Raw genomic sequence first — 23,905 nt, forward strand, 5'->3', positions numbered from 1 at the left:
GCCCCATTTTCTAAAGCGTCATAGGCTCCTGTGATGCAAGCCCCAGTATCATGGACTTTGTGAGGACACTTCAGGCTTAGAAGCGAGTTTTGGCCTAACACTGCTTCTCTCTAAGTAGTTACGTGACCTTGATTAAGCCATTCCATACAAGTCAGATCCATGGGCACAGTCGGGCACTTCAAGGACAGAGTCAAAATAGCAAAGAGGATGAAATGCATGCTGTCTCTGCTAAGGCTGATGTTTCAACTTGGCAAATATTTATGGAGTTCCAGCTGTGTACCAAACACTTGCACATCAAACGTACTTCTCTCCTTTTCCCCCAGTAACCCTCCTTTCATCTAGGAAAAAACTTACCCTCCTCCTAGCGTCTGACCAGGTGACCAGCCTCTGTCTTTGCAGTCTGAGTTATCTGTTCTTTCTTTCATTCCAGGTCCAAGTATGAGGAAGACAGGAGGTAAGCAAGTCTATGATATGCGTCTGCAGCTTTCAAGATGGAAGGAGTGGGGTTGAGCTACTATGCTTTCCATTTCTGCCAATCACAGGGGAGTCCCTAGTGTTGTACAACCACGCGGGACCATGGTTCCTGCAAGTCTAGCTCTCAGGGGTCTGTGTGGCCACAATATAGGGGATCGTGAGGCCCGTGCCCCAATGTTCAGGGATCACTGCCTGGGCATGTGGGCCTGCTCCTCATTGGGAAGACACCAAGCTGCCATCGCTCCTCACAGTCCCATACCTGGCTGCAGCTTCTCTACGCAGATGAGCCACTTTTTTCCCTGAAGTCACCTAAAGTGGTAACGGTAATCATGAAGTCAGCCTGTTAGCAGCATCTGCGGAGGGGAGCTGGGGCGCTGCACAGTTCCTTTCTTGGCACATATTAGATTTTTTTTTTTTTTTTTTTGCAAGCTATGTATTTATCTCATTGTTTTTCATTAGCCAGGGTTAAAGGGAGTTTGCACTCCGTGAGCAGACAAACTAATAGGGGAGACAAAATGGGGTTAGGAGTCTGTTGAGGAGGGAAAAACAGCCAGAGCTGAAGGCTTGCTGCATTGAATGCACAGGGTGGATCATCATCCATCCAGGAAATTGTGGGTACAAATGCGTTTTTAAACACAGAGCTCTGGACATTTTCATTTGTGGCAATTGGAAGCCACTTGACAGCTCCTTTTCTGTCTCTCTTTCTCTGGACTGGGGATGGGAGGATGGTGACGGAAGTCTACCTTGGCAGAGGCTGCTTGGCATTTCTTCCTTCCCCTGGCCTCCCCACCCCTGCACATAGGCCTGAGAGTATCAGCTGCCGACCTCAGCCCGTCCTCCAGGTCTGCCTATGACTCGACCAGCAAGGAAATTACTTACTTACGTTTTAGGGAATTGGCATGTTCTTCCACTGACCATCATCTGCTCATGGGGATGGTCAGTTCTGCTTAGGGAAAGAATTAAGACTTCTCCTGGGAGTCTTGCCAGCCCAGACTTTTAGCCAGCTTCTGCCTGCCCTCCCATTTAATTATTCTAGACTTCCCTTTGGACACTTTGACCTATAACTACCCCTTCCCCACTCCACTGGGTGGTGGTGAAACACACAGGGAAGATAACTTGAGCTCTCTGATTTAAGACACTGTTCCTCTTTTATAGCGCCCCCATGGACTTCGCCCTCAATACCTACATGAGCCATGCTGGAATCCGTCTTCGAGAGGCACGACCTTCTAACACAGCTGAAAAGGCCCAGTCTGCTCCTGACAAGGACAAGTGGCTACCCTTCTTCCCTAAGACCAAGAAGGTGGGGGCTGGGCGCAGTGGCTCATGCCTGTAATCCTAGCATTTTGGGAGGCCAAGGCCAGCGGGTTGCCTGAGCTCAGGAGTTTGAGACCAGCCTGGGTGACATGGTGAAACCCTATCTCTACTAAAATACAAAAATTAGCCAGGCATGGTGGTGCATGCCTGTAACCCCAGCTACTCAGGAAGCTGAGGCACGAGTATTGCTTGAACCAGGGAGATGGAAGTTGCAGTGAGTCCAGATCACACCACTGCACTCCAGCCTGGGCAACAGAGCGAGACTCTGTCTCAAAAAAAAAAAAACAACAGAGCTGTCCTGGAAAATACCTCCTCTCTGTGCAGTGCACTGTGCTGAGGTAGATCAGGAAGGCCATCTTGCAGGTCTCTGGCTATATCCCTCCACCTGGATATGGAGTCAGTGAGAACCCCCAGACTAGAGCAGCTCTCAGTCCCTTCCAAACCCAGGCCAGAGGTGAATGTACTCGTAGGGTACCAGCAAGAGTCAACTCTCCAGTTATTTGCTGAGGGCCAGCCTTGGGGGACAGTGACAGAATTGATTAGCAGCCACACCTGGGTATCGGGACCTCCTCCAAACCCCAATGTCTCCTGTCTCAGCAGAGCAGCAATTCCAAGAAAGAAAAGGATGCCTTGGAGGACAAGAAGCGAAACCCCATCCTCAAATATATTGGGAAGCCCAAAAGCTCTTCTCAAAGCAGTGAGTATTTGGGGAGCAACAGCCTTGGGCATTCCTTGGGCAGGGACCTCAGCCCTTTTATATACCAGTATGTTGGCAGAGGGCCTTCCAGTGTTTCTGGGAGCCACAGGCTCAAACTGAGACCACAGCCACTTTCTCCCCTTGCCAAATCCAGTGCAGCATCTCTGAGGTTCAGGCAGATGTTTCCAAGCCAAGGAAGCCATGCCGGTCCCCAGAACAGTTGTAGCTACCAAACAGCCATGTGAGAAACATCTCCCCCTGGCAAGGATCGCCCTGTGGACAGTAAATGCCCCCTTCATCTTCATCCAAGGGCCTATCATTTTTCCCAGCACACAGGACTGCAGGAGTACAGATGCAGGCGGGGGATGGTTGAGTCACTATTAGTAGAACTAGTCAGTTTGGGGGCAAGTTTGGGACCCAGAGTTTCCCCTAATGCCATCAATAACCTAAAACTCGAGTGATCCTATCATTGATCTCTTCCCAGCATGGAGAAATTTGTCTGGAAATTGTTGTTGGCCCCTCCCAGTCATTGCCTTAAACCCCCTAGCATCAGTGGGAATCTGTGAAGGGCAGGGGGTGGGCCAGCTACCCTTTTTGAAACTGCTGCATTGCAGGAGAGGGAAAGGGATTCTTTGAGATCAGCCTTGATTTTTGCCACTACGTTTTCATTTTCTGGCTTGATGTAACTTTTATTTTTATTCTTAAAACATTGATTTGACTTTTCATGGTTTACTTTTGTTTTTGTTTGTTTTTCTTTTAGCATTTCATATTCCCTTGTCCCCTGTGGAAGGTAAAAGGACCATTTTCTTTGGGTTTGTCTTTGCATTAGCATTGAGTTTCCATCTCCCAAATCCTGTTTTTTCTGTTCCCCTTCCCTCCCTTTCTTTCTCCTCTCCATTTCTCTTATGCGTTGCTCCTTGTTGCTAAAGCTCCTGTGTGCTGCAAACCCTGTGGGGGGTTGGGGAGGGCACCACCCCCATGCCAGGTACAAGACCTTTTCCTAACCCAGAGTTTCAGGAGGCAGGGCCCCTTCTTCTGCAGGGACAGCTCCTCCTGGTAGATCTGGCCAAGGCTAGACTTCTGGTTCCTCTGGCAGTTTTTTCACAACCTGAGGCCTTTTCTCTATTATTCAGTCACATCTCCAAGGATGAGTGTCCAAAAATCCAGAGTTCTATATCAATAAGAGGAATCCTCACACATTGAAGGGTCTTGCAGTGAAGCAGAGTGCCTCAGATTTTTTTTTAATTTTTTTTTGGAGACATAGTCTCACTCTTGTGGCCCAGGCTGGAGTGTAGTGGTGTGATCTCACCTCACTGCAAACTCTGCCTCCCAGGTTCAAGGGATTCTCATGCCTCAGCCTCCCGAGTTGCTGGGACTACAGGCGTGTGCCACCACGCCCAGCTAATTTTTGTATTTTTAGTAGAGGCGAGGTTTCACCATATTGGCCAGGCTGGTCTCAAACTCCTGACCTCAAGTGATCTGCCCACCTTGGCCTCCCAGAGTGCTGGGATTACAGGTGCAAGCTACCATGCCCAGCCAGTGCCTCAGATTTTTGTTTTTAGTTAAAATAATAATAAAAATTCTCATTTTTGAAGGTGATTTTTTTTTTAAAGTAAAGTAGGAGTATCCAACAATTTTTTCTCTTGGGTATTTTTGTTCATATCATCTACTTAAGCCCTTCAGCGTAGCACCTCCATCTCCCTTGACATTTAACTGCCAGCACTGTGTAATCACGGCAGTGAAAAAAGAATGACCTTTAATGTATTTTAAAGGACCTAATATCTTCCAGAATCTATGTATTTAAAACATTAATGGATACACATTAACCCACAAGAAGCTTAGCGCCTATAGTGAAGTGTCACAGAATTGAGCAAGTTCATTTCCTATTAATAAGGTCCATATACATGCAATTGATGAACACTTTCTAGGTTCTACAATAAATATATGGGGCGGGGAGAGAGCAATGGGATGCAATCAGGAAATTATTCTGTTACTACAATTTATTTTATGTAAAAGTGGCAATGAAAAATATTCAAAATTATTTTAAAAGTTACTAAACTCCTAGACTCTATGCCATTTTAAGCAGTAAAAATAAGGAATTAATGAAAAAAAACGTTTATAAAACAAGGGGAAAAAAGAATGGCCTTGAAATCCAGTCCTCAGTTTTGTTTTTTGGGGTTTTTTTTTTTTTTTGGTTTTGGTTTTCTGGTTTTTTTGAGACAGGGTCTGGCCCTGTCACCCAGGCTGGAGTGCAGTGGTGGAGTCATAGCTTACTACAGCCTTGAACTCCTGAGCTCAAGAAATCCTCCCACCTCAGCCTTCCAAGTAGCTGGACCACAGGCATATATCACCATACCTGACTAATTTACTTTTGTTGAGACAGGGTCTCACTCACTATATTGCCCAGCCTGGTCTCAAACTCCTGGGCTCAAGTGATCCTCCTGCCTTGGCCTCCCATGCTGGGACTGTAGGCATGAGGCACCATGTGCCTAGCCACTTCGCCCTTTTTAAAAATGCATTTCCTTCTACCCGTTTTTCCCCTGTTACTCTGGGTCATTTGGTTATACCAGATCTCAGGGCAACACCTGCTTCTTGCCACAGGTAAGGTATAACTCTATCTAGAGCACAATTGGGCATTTTCCAAGTGGCCCATGGGAAAGGGAAGAGGGGACTCAGCCTGTTGGCTTTCCATTATAGGATGTTCCCAGACTCCCACATCACCACTCAGCCACTCAGGGCTGCGTCTGCTCGGCTGACCCTGGCATCTGCATGGCTTCAAGGCCCAGGTGCACATTCAGGCTGGGACAGGCAGATCTGCTCTTAATTTCCAAAATGAGAGTGATGCTAGTAGCCCCTGTTCCTGTAATGTGCACACACAGCCACTTACACAGTTTTAGAAAAATATTCCCTAGCAACTTGCCTAAAGGCTGTGGAGCTGTAGACTTTGAAGACAGCAGCTAAATGTTTTGTTGTTTTTTTTTTTTTTTCTGTTCTCTCTACCTTAGAAATTTTCTTATGAAAGTCACATTTTCAGACAGATTTGTAAGTTTGTATATTTATATTTATAAGTTTGCTCATGACTTCAGATGTCAGAATCTCAGAAGTCGTGGGCAGGACTCTTAATATGGTTAGGATCAAGGCCCAGACCCTGAGCTGTTGATATTGCCTCCCTGTTTCCACTCATCCTTCCTGCTGGTCTCAGGCAGCCAGCATCTCTAGCCCACCCCTGTTCTAGTATCGCTGGACTGGGCTGAGAATTGAGCTAGTTGACTTGAAGGTGAACTCCTTATCTCTTTTCCCTCCTGCTGAGAGCCATGGAACTCTGGGTCTGAGTTCTCCAGGGGCTCTAGATGGCATTACCTGTGCCTTTTCACTCTCTTCTCTGCTCTGTCTGTCTGAACAAGAACAGCTCTCTTCTGCCTTAGCTTTGAAAGGGGGCTGGAGTTTGAATGCCAGGGAAGTCTTCCCTCTGTTCCTCCTAGGTCATCTCTCACGGTACTAGAGAGTCTGATTCTGTAGTGATGGAGGCCAGAGAAGGGCAGAAAGGACGGGAAGGAGAGACAGAGAGAAACAGAAATAATGAACTCTAAAATTCATTTAAATTTGAGAAATGCCTGATATATTTTGGCAACATGGTCAAATTACATGTCAATGTGCTTTGGTCTTCCTGGCTATTTTTTTAAACTGTATGTGGCTCTTAGGAAAAAGCGAATCATGACTTTCAAGCAGAAGCATTATTGTAATAATATGAGAGCCCAAAGAACGTTTATGGAAAATAGACTTCCAAACCCTCTCATTTTGCACATGAGGAAAGAATAGACCCAGAAAGGTAGCATGACTGCCCAGAACCACACGGCGAATTCATAGGAGAACCGGGACCAGGGCCCATCTCCTGACTCTTGGTCCTGTGCTGTTCTCATCCACGCTTGCTCATTGCTCTGTCTTCTGGGATCTGGGGGAGTCAGGGCCTGAGAAGCCATCCCTGAACAGCAAGCCTAGCATCCTTCATTTTCTTTTTGCTTCTAGTCAAACCAGGCAATGTGAGGAACATCATTCAGCACTTTGAGAACAATCAGCAGTATGACGCCCCAGAACCTGGGACACAGCGACTTTCGACCGGAAGCTTTCCCGAGGACCTGCTGGAGAGTGACAGGTAGCAGTGGCTGGATGGGACTTGCCAGCTGCTCAAAGAGTGGGGCCTGGGCGGGGCTGATGCTAGGGTTTCATTCCAGCTACCTTACCCCTCTCCACTAGCCTTAAGCTCCCTGTACAGAACTTCCTCCCCAGCCCCAGTCTTCAGGAGACACATTGTGTGCTGGCGAGGAGGCCAGTAGGAGAGCAAGGAGATACCCAACTTCCAGCCCAAGAACTATACACTTTTAAAAAATTCCCTTTGCATTTACCACTGACGACTCAGTAGCCTTCATCTAAGATCGAGCTAGATGTTATGAAGCAGTTAATCAGGAAACCCTAAGTGACAAGGATAAGGAAGACTTTAGTGGGGGCAAGAGGAAATCCTGAGAAATAAAGACCCAGCAGGCAAAAGAAGGTCGTTTCCTGTCTGTATATGAAAAAGAGAGCCAGAGATGAGGTTCTGCTGGGTACTTTAACAACAAGGAATGTAACTATAGGCATCATGTCCACCTCAGCAAAGAGAGGCTAAGTGGATTGATTACAAATGAACTGTTTTTTTCCTTTTAAGAAGGAAAAAGGGACTGAGACACTGGCATCTCTCATATTCTCCTTCTTTGGTCAGGTTCTAACTAGAGTCCTCGTCTGGCATGAAAACATATTCTTGGACTTCCTTGCTCTTGATTGTGGCATGACAGCAGTCAAGTCATGTCTAAAATTCTACAGCCAACACTTAAAATCAAATGCCTGTAGTCAGAAGTATTCATGCAGATCATTTAAGTCACCCTCAAGGTATAGTCATGTGGTCTTGCAGGGGGGAATAATGCTTGTGTACACTCAAGCCTGAGAGCTATTGAGATGGAGTACAGCAGGCCTAAAAGCAAGTCACACGTAGTAGTCTGAATATTCAAGCCATTTTGCCTTTGATTTTTTTTTTTTTTTTTTTTTTTTTAAAGACAGGGTCTTGCTCTGTTACCCAGGCTGGAGTACAGTGGTGCAGTCATAGCTCACTGTAGCCTCAAACCCCTGGGCTCAAGAGATCCTCCCATCTCAGCCTCCTGAGTAACTAGGGTTACTAGTAACTAGCCATGCACCTGGCTAATTTTTTTTTGTTTTTTTTGAGACAGTCTTACGTTGCCCAGGTTGGTCTCAAACTCCCAACCACAGCAGTCTTCCTGCCTCAGCCTCCCAAAGTGCTAGGATTATAGGTATGAGCCATTGCACCTGGCCTATTTTGCCTTTGAAACAACTAATTGCCAAGCCAGGCACAGTGGTTCACACCTGTAATCCCAGCACTTTGGGAAGCCGAGGTGGGTGGATCACTTGAGGTCAGGAGTTCAAGACCAGCCTGGCCAACATGGTGAAAACCCATCTCTACTAATAAACTACAAAAAAAATTAGCCAGGCATGGTGGCAGCTGCCTATAATCCCAGCTACTCGGGAGGCTGAGGCAGGAGAATCGCTTAAACCCAGGAGGTGGAGGTTGCAGTGAGCCAAGATTGCGCCACTGCACTCCAGCCTGAGTGACAGAGCAAGACTCCATCTCAAAAAAAAATAATAATAACTGATTATCAAATCATGAGTCAAGCTTTCCTGCTTGAGTGCAGGTCACTCCTTTCTGTTTATCTGAAGCCGTTTTTCAGTTTAACACTTACTTAACGATTTTGTAGTCATGAGAATTGACAGATTTACAGGAGGTAAAGGTTAGATTTGTACTAGGGGGAAGACTGAGTTCTAACGTTAATTAATACACAAATTATGTGATTCCTGTGGTAGCACATGATGTCATAGATATAGCAAATATTTTAAGATTATAAGACATCAACATTTGGAGAAAATATTTGAGACCATTTACAAACTTGCATTCTTGGCATTGTGAGGTAAATTTGCCCTAAGACATTCACTGGGATCCTAAAGTCACTCTAAGCAGAAGTCTTTGGATTTGATGATTATAAGTTCATTGGCAATCTCAGAAGAAATAATTTTAGCAGTATGATGGGTGAGGGCTTGTTGTAGATACTCAGCAAGTTTAAGATACCCCAGTTCTAGAAGGCGGTACCCTAGGAATTTTGGGCCAGAGCTAGATGATACACCTCACTTCTTGGTGGGAGCATTACTCGCTTCTGGGTGCTTGAAGGAAGGTGCTTAGCTCTGCAGCTCCAGTGACTCTACTGGGTGTTTGTTGTGGTGGTACAGGGACCCATTAGGATGCTGTGAAAGGGTTCTGAGTTAGTCTGGGTCGGGATTGTTCTAACAGAATTCTGGAGGGTGGATTTAGTAGGCGATCAGTGGGCAGTGTGTTTTCTAACCCTGCAGATAAACCCATCTCAGGACTCTAGGAGATGAGCTCCATTTTGGATCGTCTGGCAGTTTGGCCATGATGAATAGAGACCAAGACATTTAGCTCCTCATTACAGCAACTTGCTGTGCTGTTAAGAGCTCTGCAGACATTTCCAGGCCTCCTGTGGTCCTAGAAGCAGAGCAGGATGTAGATTACTGATAATACCAGAAAAGAGCCAGCCCAGCAGGGCCACAGCATGGGGGTGGAGGACCATCCTGGGGCGGTTAGGGGTCAGAGATACCAGCTGTCTCGGGCTGATGCATGGCAGAACTCAATACCACAACACCCAGTCGTCAGCATCTCATCAAACCCCAGAGACACTTAGTGGCCAAGCACAGCCAGCCAAGGAGTGGGTCCTGCCCATCAGTAAAAAGGCCCCTTGAAGCACAAGGCTGTCTGCTCCTGAGAGGACATGGAATCTTCGGAAGGGTACTGTTAAGATAAGAATGGAACTCATCCACATCACAACTGGAGGGCTAGGAATCCAGCAGCAGACAGAATTTTCTGACAGGCAGCAGATAGAATTTTCTGAGAGAAATTTCTGACAGTTGTGGAATATCCTAAAATGAGCTGCCAATATAGTGGCTCTGCTTTCCTCTTAAGACCTTGTAAAAGAGATCCGCCTCAAGCAGAGTTGAAGGTGGGAGCTGACCCGTTCCAAAGCAAGGGCAACATGGACTGGCCACTGGACGGCCCCAGGGGCAGGAAGCTGGGACCTTGTGGTCTCTGATGAGGGACAACGATGTCCACCACCTTCCTGACAGGACCATGGTTTCTCAGGCCTCTGGACACACTACAGCTCTGGCTTCATTTGCCCCAGGTTTCATCTTCCTGTTAGGATCCCTTCCTAATAGCTCCAGAGGAAGATGACTCTGTTCATCCATCAGGCTAGGCTAGGGAGAGGAAAGGAGTCTGTAGAGCAGCAAAAATGGCCTGTCACTGAGAAGCTTCCACTGCCATCCGGGTGCCTTGGCCGTGTTTCGGGGGGAGAACCTGTAGCACGGAGGCACCCCTTAGATGGAGCCACAGATAGGAGCTGGCCAGGATGTAAGCATGGCCCCACTGGCTTCCCGAGTCCCAAAGTCTCTGTCCCTTCTCCCCAGTTCACGCTCAGAGATTCGCCTGGGCCGCTCTGAAAGCCTCAAGGGCCGGGAAGAGATGAAACGGTCTCGAAAGGCAGAGAACGTGCCCCGCTCTCGCAGTGATGTTGACATGGATGCTGCCGCAGAGGCTACTCGCCTGCACCAGTCGGCCTCGTCTTCCGCCTCCAGCCTCTCCACCAGGTGGGCAGGGCTACAGTGGCTGCACCCATGGTCATTTTGGGGGGTGGGCAAGGATAGAGGGTTGCTGAGAGTTGGCATTCCCTCCATAGGTCTCTTGAGAACCCAACCCCTCCTTTCACTCCCAAAATGGGCCGCAGGTAAGTAATGGGCACAGTGGTGCCTCTGTTTGGTGTCTCCATGTCCCAACCACACCTAGCTGCTCTCTCACCCACAAGGGGCTGGTTGGGTGGGTGTCTCCTCTTCTGGGCCCACTGGTTTCTCATGTGCATGGGGCAAGCAGGTTGGCCAAACCCTCTATGTGAGTTCTTCCTCCTGAGTAAAGCTGAGCTGCCTGTTTTCCCCTAGGAGCATTGAGTCCCCCAGCTTGGGGTTCTGCACAGATGCCCTCCTTCCCCACCTCCTAGAGGATGATCTGGGCCAGCTATCTGACCTGGAGCCAGAGCCAGATGCCCAAAATTGGCAGCATACAGTGGGCAAGGATGTGGTGGCTGGGCTAACCCAGAAGGAGATTGACCGGCAAGAGGTCATCAATGGTGAGAACGGGCCCCACTGCCCGCAGCTCTGCTCACACACGTGGGCCCCACTGCCTGCAGCTCTGCTCACACACGTGGGAACCACTGCCCGCAGCTCTGCTCACACACGTGGGCCCCACTGCCTGCAGCTCTGCTCACACACATGGGAACCACTGCCCGCAGCTCTGCTCACACACGTGGGAACCACTGCCCGCAGCTCTGCTCACACACGTGGGAATAGGTCCAGAATGCCTAAGACACAAGGGTGGGAAAGAGGCAAATAGGGTGGGGGGCCCCTGTGGGCTGGAGTAGCTCCTCGTTGCCTGTTGCTGTAAGGTCCCCCTCAGTTCTGACCCTTGGGGTGAGAGAAAAGTTACTGTATGATCTAAAACCCGCACTTCAGTTCCCCCAAAAGTAGAGTGCTGGAGGGGCCAGGGCAGGGACTCTAGATACTTGCTGATCTATTTTCTCCCTGGCTTTCTACCCTCCTTGTCACAACCACCACTCAGAGCTATTTGTGACTGAAGCTTCCCACCTGCGCACACTTCGTGTTCTGGACCTGATCTTCTACCAGCGAATGAAGAAGGAGAACCTGATGCCCAGGGAGGAGCTGGCCCGACTCTTCCCGAACCTGCCTGAACTCATAGAGATTCACAGTAAGGAGCTGGTGCCCCTCCAGACTTCTCCTCTGCTGCCCTTCAGCTTCCTGTTCCACCTTGGCCCACCTGCCAGGACCTCCCTGAGTAGATAACCCCCCACCAATCCCTGGTGAGGAAAAGATCTTTTCAGGTGGACAGCCTGAAACCAGCACTGGAGTTCACCCAAAAGTAAAACTGTTTCCAGACCCTCCCCATGGCACTGATGTCAGAGATTCGCCTCTTTCTGTCAGAAAGGTTCTGGCAATTGAGCTCAACTCCAGGCATTTCTAGTTGTTCTCTTCTCACCCTAGATTCCTGGTGTGAAGCCATGAAGAAGCTCCGGGAGGAAGGCCCCATCATCAAAGAGATCAGTGACCTCATGCTAGCCCGGGTATAGCTCCAAACTTTTCCCTCTCGGCAAGGAGATTGGGGGAGGCAGGGTCTCATTCCCCAAGGCCAGGGAATTTGGCAAAGGAAGGGATAGGCAGGGGACTGGTCCCAGACAAGGAGGTGATGCCTGGTCCTGTGTCCATTCTGCCTTTTTAGTTCGATGGCCCTGCCCGAGAGGAACTCCAGCAGGTGGCTGCACAGTTCTGTTCCTATCAGTCAATAGCCCTAGAGCTAATCAAGACCAAGCAGCGCAAGGAGAGCCGATTCCAGCTCTTCATGCAGGTACGTCTCACCCATGCCTCAGCCTTCCTTCATCTCCATCAAGGTTACCAAGGGTCTCCTGAGCTTCTCTCCTTGTAGCCACATCCTGCCTCTCTACAGCAACTCCCTCCATCCTTCCACACGAGCTCCTCAAAAGCACTGACTCACTCTAGACAAAGAGACGGCTGTTTGTTGAAAAGAATCCTGGATTAGCAGTCAGAGGCCTGGCTTACCCACCGGCACCTGTGTGTACTGAGGTGGATCTCAGTTTCCTTGTCTGTAGAGTGGCAGCAGTATACCTGCCCTTCTGTTTTGACCGTATCCCTTCCTTGGGTTGGTGTCTCCCTGCCACCACCAACCCTTCTCTACACCTTGAAGGAAGAAGCTGCCACTACCATTTCTGAGTGACCCATCTGGGGTTAGGACCTGTTTCTCATGTTCATACCCATCTTGGCCCTGAGGCTGTAAGCCAGCTCCCAGCCACATTGACATCTCCTCCCTTCTGTGTCTCCTGCTGTCTAGGAGGCTGAGAGCCACCCTCAGTGCCGGCGGCTGCAGCTGAGAGACCTCATCATCTCCGAGATGCAGCGGCTCACCAAGTACCCGCTGCTGCTGGAGAGCATCATCAAGCACACAGAGGGTAGGCCTGGGGAGGGGCTCACACCACAGGCAGCAGGCCTCCTGCCAGACCCTCATTCTGGCACTGCTTTGTGACCTTAGCAAGTCACTGTGCCTTGTGGCCTTTAGTGTCTTCATCCTTGTCCTGTTGTGGGGCGTGTCAGAGAAGAAAATGATTATAAATGTCCTTTGGAAAATATAAGGTGTTCAACAGCGGGAGGAGTAAGGGCCACTATCAGAGTCCCACCTGTGTGGAGCCTTTGTGTAAATTCAGGGAAAGCATCCGGTGCTTGGCACAGGCTGGCACTCAGGGACACCTGGGTCCCTCTGGTTGAATGGGGCTGGACTTTATCCCCATTCATGCCCCCTGCAGTGCACAAAAGACACAGCCTATGTGGTAACCCTAGAGGAGCAGGGGGAGAGACTGAACAAGGGGGTCTAGCCTCAGCTTGTCACTCTCCCTGGGGTCCTGGGCATCTTTTACTACCCCCAAATTTCAGACATTGGGATCAGGACAGAGAAGTGTTAGGAACCCCAGACTGATTTGAACGGGCTTTCCGGAGGCATTATCGTAACCATTCCCACAGTCTGTCCCCTGCATCTGTAGAGCTGGCTGTGGTAGAGGCAGGAATTCCCAAGAGCTATCAGTGTCTTCAAAGCAGTGGTCTGTCTGAGACCTGGTGATGTTCAGTAAAAGTTACCCTGATTTATCACTTGAGGTTCTCATGTGAGGCAAGGGTGGCTCACCTCTACCCACCCAGGCCTGCTGGTTTGAAGCAAGCCAGTTGCCATGGATGGATTCAGGCAGATAACAGCTGACACTGTGATAGACTTCTCAGGCAGGAGCCCCAACCATCTCCTCTGTCCCATTTGGTAGGTGGCACCTCTGAGCATGAGAAGCTCTGCCGGGCCCGGGACCAGTGCCGGGAGATTCTCAAGTATGTGAATGAAGCAGTGAAGCAAACAGAGAACCGCCACCGTTTAGAGGGCTACCAGAAACGCCTGGATGCCACCGCCCTGGAGAGGGCCAGCAACCCCCTGGCAGCAGAGTTCAAGGTAGGAGGCAGAGGCTGCAGCACAGTCAACCCCTCACACTTGTTGCGCACCCTTAGGAGCAGAACTGTGGCCAGGGCTTGGAGAGTCTTAGAGGTAGGAGACACAGACCAGATAGGGTGGCACGATGGAGCCCCAGAAGACACATACCCTGTTACTGTCACCCCGTCCCTAGATGGACAAGGCAGACAGCCCCACCCAGGAAAAACTAGATTTTGGAACTCAGCCTGAGAGAGCAGGGGACAGGGTAGAACTGGAGGTAAGGTGGAGGGTCCTCTGGGAGGGAGCAGAGCTGGAGGCATGGCTGGGAAAAGCAGTGTGTGGTCTTTTTAGGACTGTAGCTGGCACATGGTAGGGGCAGGTGGGAGACCCAAAGTCAGAGCCATCAGTATACCTCCCAGCTGGCACATGGCACATGACTTCACGTTACCTTTTTGCTTGTCTTCATCCCCCACAAGAGAGTAAGGGCAAGAACTGTTTCTTATTCACCAATTCCCAGTATCTTAGCACAATGTCTGGCACACAGCAGGTTCTCAAATACTTGAATGAATGAATGAATGAATGAATGATGTCTCCTTAACAGAGTCTGGATCTTACAACCAGAAAAATGATTCATGAAGGGCCCCTGACCTGGAGGATCAGCAAGGATAAGACCTTGGGTATGTGCCAGGGCACTGGGCTGAGCGGGAACCTGCAGTGGGTGGGCTTCCCTGGGCTCTTCTCTCTGTGTTTCCCAAGCATTGAAACATGATTGGAGGTGACATCTTGGGACATGGGAAAGGAGTAACCAGAGAGAGGAATGGGGTCACCAGACTCCCAGGGCTTCCTAGAGTCTCCAAGAGCCTGAGGCTCCACATTGTGCTCATGAGGGATAAGTGGGACCAGGGAACGCCTCCCCCTGACCATACCCCTCCAGACCTTCACGTGCTGCTGCTGGAGGACCTCCTAGTGCTGCTGCAGAAACAGGACGAGAAGCTACTGCTGAAGTGCCACAGCAAGACTGCCGTGGGCTCCTCAGACAGCAAGCAGACCTTCAGCCCCGTGCTCAAGCTCAATGCCGTGCTCATCCGCTCTGTGGCCACAGGTACCTGGGGAGATGGTCCAGGCTGGCCTCGGGCTTGGGGACCATGATCTCTGTTACTTGTGTCCAGCGATCACTGGATGAGGCAAGGCCAGTCTGGGGCCTTTACAGGACCTACCAGTCCACCTGTGTTCCTTTCTTCCTGTCCTGATCCAGCCTAAGCAGGAGGATAGAGTAGGGTAAGAGTGTCTGAGCAGGACTGGGAAGAATGGGATTAGGCAGGATGAGTAGGACACACCTTTCTGCTGCAAGAGTGACTTGAGCAGAGCTTGGTTCCAAAAGATTTTAGATGTTACTACCTGCGGTACAGAGCTGGGTCCACTGGACAAAGGCATTTCAGTGAGAAGTGCCATGTGTATGAGAAAGGGCTCTGGAGCAAAAGTCAGGCAACCAAATTCTCTGGGCTCACTTCCTTCATCTGTGAGATAGGAGTGATACCTACCCTACCTCTCGGGGGCATCAAAAGGAATAACAGGTATGAAAAAGTTTTATAAACTCCTGGCCAGGCTCAGCAGCTCACACCTGCAAACCCAGCACTTTGGCAGGCCAAGGCAGCCAGATCACTTGAGGTCATGAATTCAGGAACAGCCTAGTCAACATGGTGAAACCCCATCTCTACTAAAACAACAAAAATTAACCAGGCATGGCGGCGGGTACCTGTAATCCCAGCTACTGGGGAGGCTGAGGCAGGAGAATCGCCTGAACCCAGGAGGTGGAGGTTGCAGCGAGCCAAGATCTCGCCACTGCATTCCAGCCTGGGTGACAGAGCAAGACTCTGTCTCAAGAAAAAAAAAAAACAAAAAAACACCGTTTTCTCAGTCCTAAGCACCGTACACACATCAGCCATCACTATTATTAGGACCTGAAAGAAATGGTGGTGGCTGTGAAAGGTGACATTAGGGGTCCTGGAATTTCCTCTGTCCCTTGTGTAAGTGGGTTCCAAGTGGTCCCGATGACCCACCTCTGTCTCCTGCTGCACTCTTCATCCTCACTGAGGGTCAGGGATTTGGGTCCCACTCTGTCACTCTGGCCCAGGCTGCAGTCACACCTACCGTCCCTCGTACAGGCCCTTCTACCTTCCTTTCCTCACGCAGATAAACGGGCCTTCTTCATCCTCTGCACCTCCAAGCTGGGCCCACCCCAGATCTATGAGCTGGTTGCATTGACGTCATCAGACAAGAACACGTGAGACTTGATTGAGGGGTCATCTGTAACTGCGGTCCCCTTGGGACCAGGGTGGTGTGTATGAGGACGGTGGACAGCAAGGCCAGGGCTGGGCCCCAGAGCAGTCCCTGGACGGGGAGTTGGGAAGGGAAGTGGGAGGTAGGACAGAAGAAGAGAAGCTGGGCGGGGTCATAACCCCTGACCTGGTCACCAGGCCTGCCTCTGAGAGAATGAGCTCCTGGCAGTCTTCCAGCCACAGCCGCTGCTGCTGCTTTTCTGCTTCCTGCCCTACTCCCTTCACCATCAGGCGAATTAGATTCATGCATCCTTCTCAGGCATTTGCCTCCCACCCAGCCCATGTTATCTGACAGCAGCCGCCAGAGGTGGAAGGAGGCGGGTCGAGTCAACCCGTTTTCCCACCTCCAGGGTTTTCATTTGTAAAATGTGGCTAATGCTCCCGGTTAGAGAATTACTTTAGAGAGCAAACAGAATGCTTTGCACAGAGCGTAACAGAGGGTTGGTGTCCAGGATTTGGTAGCTGCAAGTAATATAACCCCAAGGGAGCAGCCAGGGAGGACTGTACAGGGAGCTGGGCACCTGCCAGGCAGAGGTTCCTTAGGGCCTGAAGAAGAACCTGGAAGCCCTGAAGCAGTGGGCTCAGCACAGGGGTGGTGTGTGCCGTGGTCTTGCTCTCACTACAGTCCTCTCTGTTCCTGCCGAGTAACAGATGGATGGAGCTCTTAGAAGAGGCTGTGCGGCATGCCACCAGGCACCCCGGAGCTGCCCCAATGCCTGTCCATCCTCCACCCCCGGGGCCCCAGGAGCCAGCCCACCAGGGATCTACACCCAGCAGGTTCAGCGCTTAGCCCTCCAGACCCCACACTCTCTCCACACCAAACCGCCTGCTTCTAAGCCCTTCACCCCAGGGGTGGACAGCCACAACAGGGAAATGCTAGCAGGGAGCAGGCAGCTCCAAGCACTGGCAAATGGAGGAACATGCCCCCCGTCCCTGCTTCCTGTCCCTGTCTGCTCCCCCACAGCCTGCCTCCTGGCTATAATAGAGCCTGAGCCTGAAGTAGGGTGACGGGGGTGTAGAGCAGGGGACCAGAAAACCTCAGCCAGCAACCCCCCTCCTCACCAGGTTGCCATGCAAACCAGCCAGGTGAGGAGGCCCCATACCGTCCTCAGATCCTACTCCATCGCCCATTCTAACACAGGAGTCCAGGATGGAATCTCATGACGTCTCACCCTGGGTTGGTTTTCTCCTTCAGGGCAGAACTGGATGACTCAGACGTGTTCCATGGTGACCCTGAACCCGAGGAGCTGCCTGGAGGTAAGGGCCCTGAACTGTGCAGTGGGAGCCAGCACAGGTCGGGTGTGAGTATGGGAGTGATGGGAGAGGCCATCAGGGCCCGGGGTGTGAGGTTTTGATGAAGAGTAGAGAAGAAACAGGGCGGGAGGAAGTCTGGAGGAGGAAGGAGAGCAGACTGAGTAGACTTAGGCAAGTGTGAGCTCACTCACCTGACCAGAGATTCCCACCCAGCCTCTCTGGGTGATGGCATCAGCCGTGGAGGAAGAGGAGCAGCCTGGCGGGGTTCCCCGCATCCTCCAGCCAGGGATTACTGCTGGGGAGAGAGATGCATGCTGCAGCTACAGGAATGGGAGACATGGGGGGCCGGGGAGCTCAAAGGGCTTCAGATGCACTTAAGTGATGGGATTGGTAGAGGGGACGGCGTTCTCATTGAGAGCTTGTGTGTGAAGTAACCTGGGGTCTTGGGTTTCAGGAGAAATCTCAGGCTTCCTGGCTGGGTCCCTGTTGTTTCCTTCTGCTTAGAATGCTCTTCCTCCTAACGCCACACCTCCTTCGCTTCTTTGTTCCAGTGCTCCCTTCGCCCAATCTGTTTAATGCCAGCAATGCCCAGCCCCCATGCCCTGCTCTGTTGTTTTCTTCTTTCCCGTGGAAGATACTGCCTTCTAACAAACTGCATAGCTGACTGAAGTGTCTTATTTTTGTATGTCCCTCCACTAGAATGTACGCTTAGCACGGGCAGGGATCTTTTTGTTTTGCTTACTGTTGTATGCCTAGAGCCTGGGACAGTGCCGGCCAAAGGAAGTGCCCAGTGACCAACTGTAGAATGAACCGGTGTTCCCAGCCCCTCGACTCCAAAGCTGCGCTTGGGCTCTCCCATACGGGCCCTCTCCCTTCCCCTGCCTGGCAGTCTTCTCTCATCCAAAGCAGGTACTGGGCCCCAGCAGAGGGTCCAAGGGAAGCATCCGGTCCTGCTAGAGGACCCCGAGCGGGAGGGCAGTGCGGAAGAGGAGGAACTGGATGTCCTGCCTTGCCCTTCCACATCCCTGGATGGAGAGAACCGGGGCGTCAAAACAAGGAACCCCATCCACCTGGCCTTCCCAGGCCCTCTGTTCATGGAAGGCCTCGCTGATTCCGCTCTGGAAGATGGTGAGTGCCTCAAGGCCCTGGCGTCAGCCTCTGGTCCCCAGTCGCACAGCCTATGTAAACTGACAGGCGCCTGCACCCTCCACCTTCCCAAAGGCTCTCCCTCGTGCGCTTGAGGAGAGGTGGATGCGGAGACAAATGTCATTGCCCAGCCAACCCCCACCAGCTAGTTGGCCAGAACCCTCCAGCTCCACCTGTGCCTGAGGTCACCACCTTGGGTGGGGTCAGTGGGGCAACACAGCGATCCTTCTGACATGGTGTGCAGTCCCATGATGGGAAGACATCACCCTGTGTCCCCTCCAGTGGAGAACCTGCGCCGCCTGATCCTGTGGAGCCTGCTGCCAGGTCACACCATGGAAACTCAGGCTGCCCGGGAGCCCGAGGACGACGTGACACCCACACCTTCTGTCATCAGCGTCACCTCTCACCCCTGGGACCCAGGCTCCCCAGGGCAAGCCCTCCCTGGAGGTGTAGGGGACAACACCCAGCTTCCAGGGCCGGAGGGGGAACGGCCGGAGCAGGAGAACATGGCTCTCTGTTCTCTGGAAGATCTACCCCCAAGGACCAGAAATTCTGGGATATGGGAGTCTCCAGAACTGGATAGGAATCCAGCTGAAGAGGTTTCAAGCACAGAGGCAGGAGGAGGTTACAAAGTAGTGAGAAAAGGTAAAATAAATGGGCATCTCCAGTAGGGCGAAAAGTACCCTTGCTAGGTGAGATAAGTCTTCGGAACAGCTGCTTCCTTCCCTGTATTCCCCCTGGGTGTTGTGTGAGCAGAGACCTACGCTGGGTCCTGGAAGAAGGAGACATGCTGATATCAGGCAGGGTTTGGAGTTGGACAGTGGCGATTCAGAGCTTAGCGCTGTCACTTAATACCTGCGTAGCTTTAGAGAAAATTGTGAATCATCGCTCAACTTCATTTTGTAACACGTAAGGACATTTCTTTCTGCCTGGCACAAACCACCTGCCAGAACCAGTCTCTGTTAGCGCTCCTCACTGAGCTCCTGATCCCGGGGAAAAGAGCCGCCCTTCCCAGGAGCCTCAGCCCTACAGACAGGGCGGGGGCACGCAGCCCCTCATGCCAAGCGACAGCACCTAGGGCAACAGAGGTGGCAGCTGGGACTGGAGGGCGTGGAGGACAAGGCTGGGAAGACACCTGGCGAGTGAGGGGTCTGGGAAGTGAACAAGGTGACAGGAAGGCAGCCCAGGTCGGGGAGCACCACGGGCGGCCTTGAGGCAAGAAAAGCCCAGACAAGCTCGCAGGGAGGCAGACAGGTTTGCCCGGCCCAAGTAGTGAGCCCAGGGAGGAAGGTCCCCACCCCAGGAAGAGTGGGCTAGTCTGAGAGGGTGGCAAGAAAGGCAGAACAAAGCCCACGCACGGGGTGGGGTTCCACGCTAGGGGGTCTTGAGGCAGGGGCTTCCTGCCCTCCCCTGGGGCTCCGCTCTGCCTCCCTCCCAGTAGCATTTTCGTTCCATCTGCCCGAGGCCTGCCTGTCTCCTGGGTTTCTGGGAACTGACCTTCCTTCTCTCTCTCGGTGAATTGGTGGAAAGTTCTCTGCGCTGCCTGGGATGTCATCGTGTATGATCTTGTGTTCACCTTGTTCTTCCCGTTTTCTCCTCCCCCTGCCCCCACCTCCTACCCTCTCTCCTTCCTGCTCGCTCTCCCTTCCCTTTCCTTGTCTTTCGGTCTCTCCTCTTCCTGGTGGTGGTGGTGTCGGTGCAGCTGAGGTGGCAGGCAGCAAGGTTGTCCCTGCACTACCAGAGAGTGGCCAGTCAGAGCCTGAGCCGCCTGAAGTGGAAAGCGGAACAAAGGCCACGGGTAATAACTTTCTCCTCGGAGCCAAGGACAGGCCAGGACTGGCGTGTGGGACCTGAGGGCAGAGCCGGACCCCTGCCCGCGGTCACACACACACACACCAGCTCCCTCAGCTGCCTGGAAAGGGGAGGAGGAAGATGTGGACCTAAGGACGCGGACAGGCCCTGTGCTGTCCATCCAGCCTTAAGAAGCCACCTGTCCAGGCTCCTGTTCAGAGCAGCAGGGATAAACACCTGTGTGCAGTTGTGAGGGGCAGGGAAGCCTGGCCTGGTGCCGGGAGCCCAGTGTCCTTCACCTGATGCTCGAGCAGCTGCTTCCCCACCCCAGACGCCACTCCAGTGTCACTGTGGAAAACAGCTGAAAGGGCCTCCCAGGTTCCACAGTGGTTCTCTGAGCTTCCTGCCTGTCAGGAACCCTCCAAATCTTTCCTCCAGCTGTCTCTGATGCCCCTTGGTTGGGTCAAGGGACCTCCAGAGGCTCGTGGCATGGATGGCAGAGGAGGAGCAGGGCAGGGCTGCAGTTCATCTAGAGCTGGAGTCAGGCAGGGCAAGAGGGCTGCTGCCTGCTCCTTTCAGAAGAGCCTGAAACCAGCCCCTGATCTGTTTACTCAAGGAGGGGGAGCCACTCCCGTTTCCCCAAATGAAACACTGCAGCCTGACACTTCCCCCTTGAGTTCACTGCTCAGCATCTCCCCCAGGTTGGGGCTAGACTGAGCAAGGTACCATCTAGAAAAGGCTGGGGAGCAGGGCTTTTAGGGGGCTGGCAGACAGTGAGCAAGGCCCATGTGCTCCGAGTTCGCCTGGAGAGGGCTGCCTGGCCTGCGCTGTCGGGCGGCTGGGGAACCCCATGGGAGCGGGAGGGATAGCTCCAACTTCTCTGTTTGCCTCCTGATCACTTTTCTCTTCTTGTGGGGACAGGGAACTGCTTTTATGTCAGCATGCCAGCAGGACCCCTAGACTCAAGCACCGACCTTTCAGGGGCACCCACGAGCCCCCCTCAGCCTGACAGCCTCCCTGCAGGGCAGATGGAGCCTCAGCCTCAGCTGCAGGGAGGCAGTGGAGATCCAAGACGCCCCAGCTGCTCTCCCCCAAGCCTGGCCCTCAGGGACGTGGGAATGATCTTCCGTACCATTGAGCAGCTCACCCTCAAGCTCAACAGGCTCAAGGTGAGGGAAACAGGGCTTGTCCCTGCAAGATTTCAGTCCGTCACCCCAAAACCATTCCCTATGAGCCCTAGATCCTGTCCTGGCCCAGGGATCTTCCCCCAGCCCACCCAGCCACCCTTAAATCACACCTCCTTCCCCAAGGCCCAGCACAGATCAGAGTGTGACCCCTTCCCAGGGGCCTTCTAGGAATAGAAAGACTTGAGCACACATTCCCCCGCCGACTCTTCCAGGACATGGAGCTGGCCCACAGAGAGCTGCTCAAGTCCCTGGGGGGAGAGTCGTCTGGTGGCACCACGCCTGTGGGCAGTTTCCACACAGAAGCAGCTCGATGGACAGATGGCTCCCTCTCACCTCCCGCTAAGGAGCCCCTGGCTTCCGACTCCAGGAACAGCCATGAACTGGGGCCCTGCCCTGAGGATGGTGAGTGAAGCCAGATCCCTCTCGGCACCTACCGTGAGGGGGAAGTCCCCCAACTTGTAAGGACGCATTGCCAAGCAGTAAGAGATGGTGGTTCTGAGAGTCTGGTTTCCCCTTGAGTGAAACGAATTCATTCCCTCAGCTTCAGAGAGGGACCCCACAGACGCTTTCCCGCAAAATGGGGAGCTTCGAATTGAACCTTCTTATTCCTTGTGCTGTGGAGGTAACAAACCAGGAGGAGCCTGGTCTCACATCAAGACCTTTTTTCCTTTTTTAAATTATTTTCTCTCTCTTCTCTCTCTCTCTCTCTCTCTCTCTCTCTCTCTCTCTCTCTCTGTGTGTGTGTGTGTGTGTGTGTGTGTGTGTGTGTGTGTATTATATTGGAGATAAGGGCTCACTATGTTACACTGGTCTCAAACTCCTGGGCCCAAGTGATCAGGAGCCGCTGGGATTGCAGGTGCACACTGCAGTGCTGGCCTAACACTCGTGCTTATTAAATGGTTCAGAACCATACTGGGTGGGCCAGGCTGTGTTGTAACTCAGGAGGACTTGGCACATACCTACTTGAGCTAAGGGCTTTCGGGGCTGATGCAAATGCAGTTCAGCAGATAGCCCTTCTCAAGCCCAACAAGAAACTAGGATTTCTGGAGGAGAGGGAAGGTGCTGAAGGAGCTCCTCTCATGAGCCCGAACGCTTTCTAGACAAAACATGTGGAAGTGGCCTCAGGCTGGCCAGTGCCTCACCTTCATCCTACTCCCGCAGGCTCTGACACCCCCCTGGAAGAGAGCGCAGCAGACGCAGCCGCGTCACCAGGACCATAACTGTGCAAACCACCAAATCCTCTGCGTCCCCACTCCTCCTTCAGGGACTGGCCTGAGACCAGACCCAGGGTGGGGGGATCCTAACTCCTCACTGTGGAGGAGGCAGTTGGGGAAACTAGGATCCAGCCAAGGCCTCGGGGGAGACCCGCATGTTGCTTGGTCTGCTCAGATCAGAGTCAAGTTTCAGTGTCTTTTCCCTCCCTCAGCCCAACCCTCTAAGCCTGGTGTCTCCTAAGCATGCTGACTGCATCTGAAAGGCCCCCACTCACCATGGCTGCCCTCACCCCACACATGCGCGTACGCGTGCATGCCTGGACGTGCGCTGCCCTCAGACATGCAAGTGAGAGGAGGAGGCTTCTGTGTAAACGCACTTTCTTCCTCCCCTCTTTCTCCACAAGACCCCAGGCGGAGGTGGGTGCCTCCCCGCCCTGTCGTCACTTTGGTCCTATAAATATGTATGTATTGTATGTGCATCTTTGCTATTGTAAATAACATTGACCTTTTTTGTTCCTGTTCCTGGAGTGCTGGAGACAGTTATGGAAGGAGCTGCTAAGGGAAGAGGGGGTTCACTTGTATCTCCTAGTTAACCCAGCCCCAGGATCAAGCCTAAACGGGGAGCCAGGCCTGAGTGTCCCTGTCCCTGTGAGTGGGAAAGTCTGGCTCCCCGTCCCACCTGGCTCCCCAACACACCTGGCTTCTGTCCCACCTGGCTCCCCATCCCACCTGGCTCCCGTCCCACCTGGCTCCCCAACGCACCTGGCCCCCCGTCCCACCTGGCTCCAGAGCCTGCCCTCCACAGCTTGCTGCCTAGCTGCTCCCTCCCTCCCTGGACTCCTCATCTTGGCAAGATGGGACCATGGGAGTTTCTCGCCCCACCTGTGTCCCCTCTTCCCCACCCTGTCCCTGTAGAAAACCAGTGAAGCAGGTACGGAGCTGAAGACTGGGCCCCAGGAGGTGGGGAGAGGGGGTCTGAATACTAGGTCCCTGAATTCACCCAGGACCATCCAAGGGGCCGCCGCAGCGTCAGCCCCGTCACCACATCCTCACCAGCTCTCCCTGATGAATAGAATATACACACTGTGCTAGGTGTATATATACATATATATATATAAATATATATATATAATATATAAAATATAGATACGGAAATGACTGTTTTGCTGTTAAGATGATGTATACTCTTTTATTTTCTTCCTTTCATGGTTAAGATTTTTTTTTAAGAAAAGTTAAATATTCTTCAATGGTGGTGTGTGTGTTTCTTGGAATCGCTGTGA

General features: G+C 52.1%; 1 protein-coding gene across 10 annotated transcripts in view; it reads left to right on the forward strand.

Annotated features, from left to right (window-relative positions):
- Positions 1-23,872, forward strand: part of ARHGEF11 (Rho guanine nucleotide exchange factor 11) — a 112,856-nt gene extending 88,984 nt beyond the window's left edge. For 4 of the 10 annotated variants that reach the window (XM_074389635.1, XM_074389641.1, XM_010348481.3 and 1 more), the window contains 24 exons: positions 431-454; positions 1,630-1,774; positions 2,386-2,485; positions 3,246-3,275; positions 6,512-6,638; positions 10,061-10,240; positions 10,330-10,377; positions 10,586-10,773; positions 11,262-11,408; positions 11,702-11,781; positions 11,937-12,062; positions 12,564-12,681; positions 13,537-13,715; positions 14,296-14,371; positions 14,629-14,796; positions 15,888-15,978; positions 16,685-16,810; positions 17,229-17,290; positions 18,194-18,415; positions 18,716-19,078; positions 20,136-20,231; positions 21,146-21,393; positions 21,624-21,813; positions 22,573-23,872. In XM_074389635.1, the coding sequence (XP_074245736.1) occupies positions 431-454; positions 1,630-1,774; positions 2,386-2,485; positions 3,246-3,275; positions 6,512-6,638; positions 10,061-10,240; positions 10,330-10,377; positions 10,586-10,773; positions 11,262-11,408; positions 11,702-11,781; positions 11,937-12,062; positions 12,564-12,681; positions 13,537-13,715; positions 14,296-14,371; positions 14,629-14,796; positions 15,888-15,978; positions 16,685-16,810; positions 17,229-17,290; positions 18,194-18,415; positions 18,716-19,078; positions 20,136-20,231; positions 21,146-21,393; positions 21,624-21,813; positions 22,573-22,631 (3,193 nt within the window). In that variant the 3' untranslated portion in view covers positions 22,632-23,872. The remainder of the gene's footprint in view (positions 1-430; positions 455-1,629; positions 1,775-2,385; positions 2,486-3,245; positions 3,276-6,511; positions 6,639-10,060; positions 10,241-10,329; positions 10,378-10,585; positions 10,774-11,261; positions 11,409-11,701; positions 11,782-11,936; positions 12,063-12,563; positions 12,682-13,536; positions 13,716-14,295; positions 14,372-14,628; positions 14,797-15,887; positions 15,979-16,684; positions 16,811-17,228; positions 17,291-18,193; positions 18,416-18,715; positions 19,079-20,135; positions 20,232-21,145; positions 21,394-21,623; positions 21,814-22,572) is intronic. The other 6 variants (XM_074389643.1, XM_074389638.1, XM_074389637.1 and 3 more) reach the window with 5 other exon arrangements.
- Positions 23,873-23,905: the final 33 nt, after the last annotated feature.

This window comes from Saimiri boliviensis, chromosome 19 (assembly GCF_048565385.1).
Source record: "Saimiri boliviensis isolate mSaiBol1 chromosome 19, mSaiBol1.pri, whole genome shotgun sequence".
NCBI classification, from domain to species: domain Eukaryota; kingdom Metazoa; phylum Chordata; class Mammalia; order Primates; family Cebidae; genus Saimiri; species Saimiri boliviensis.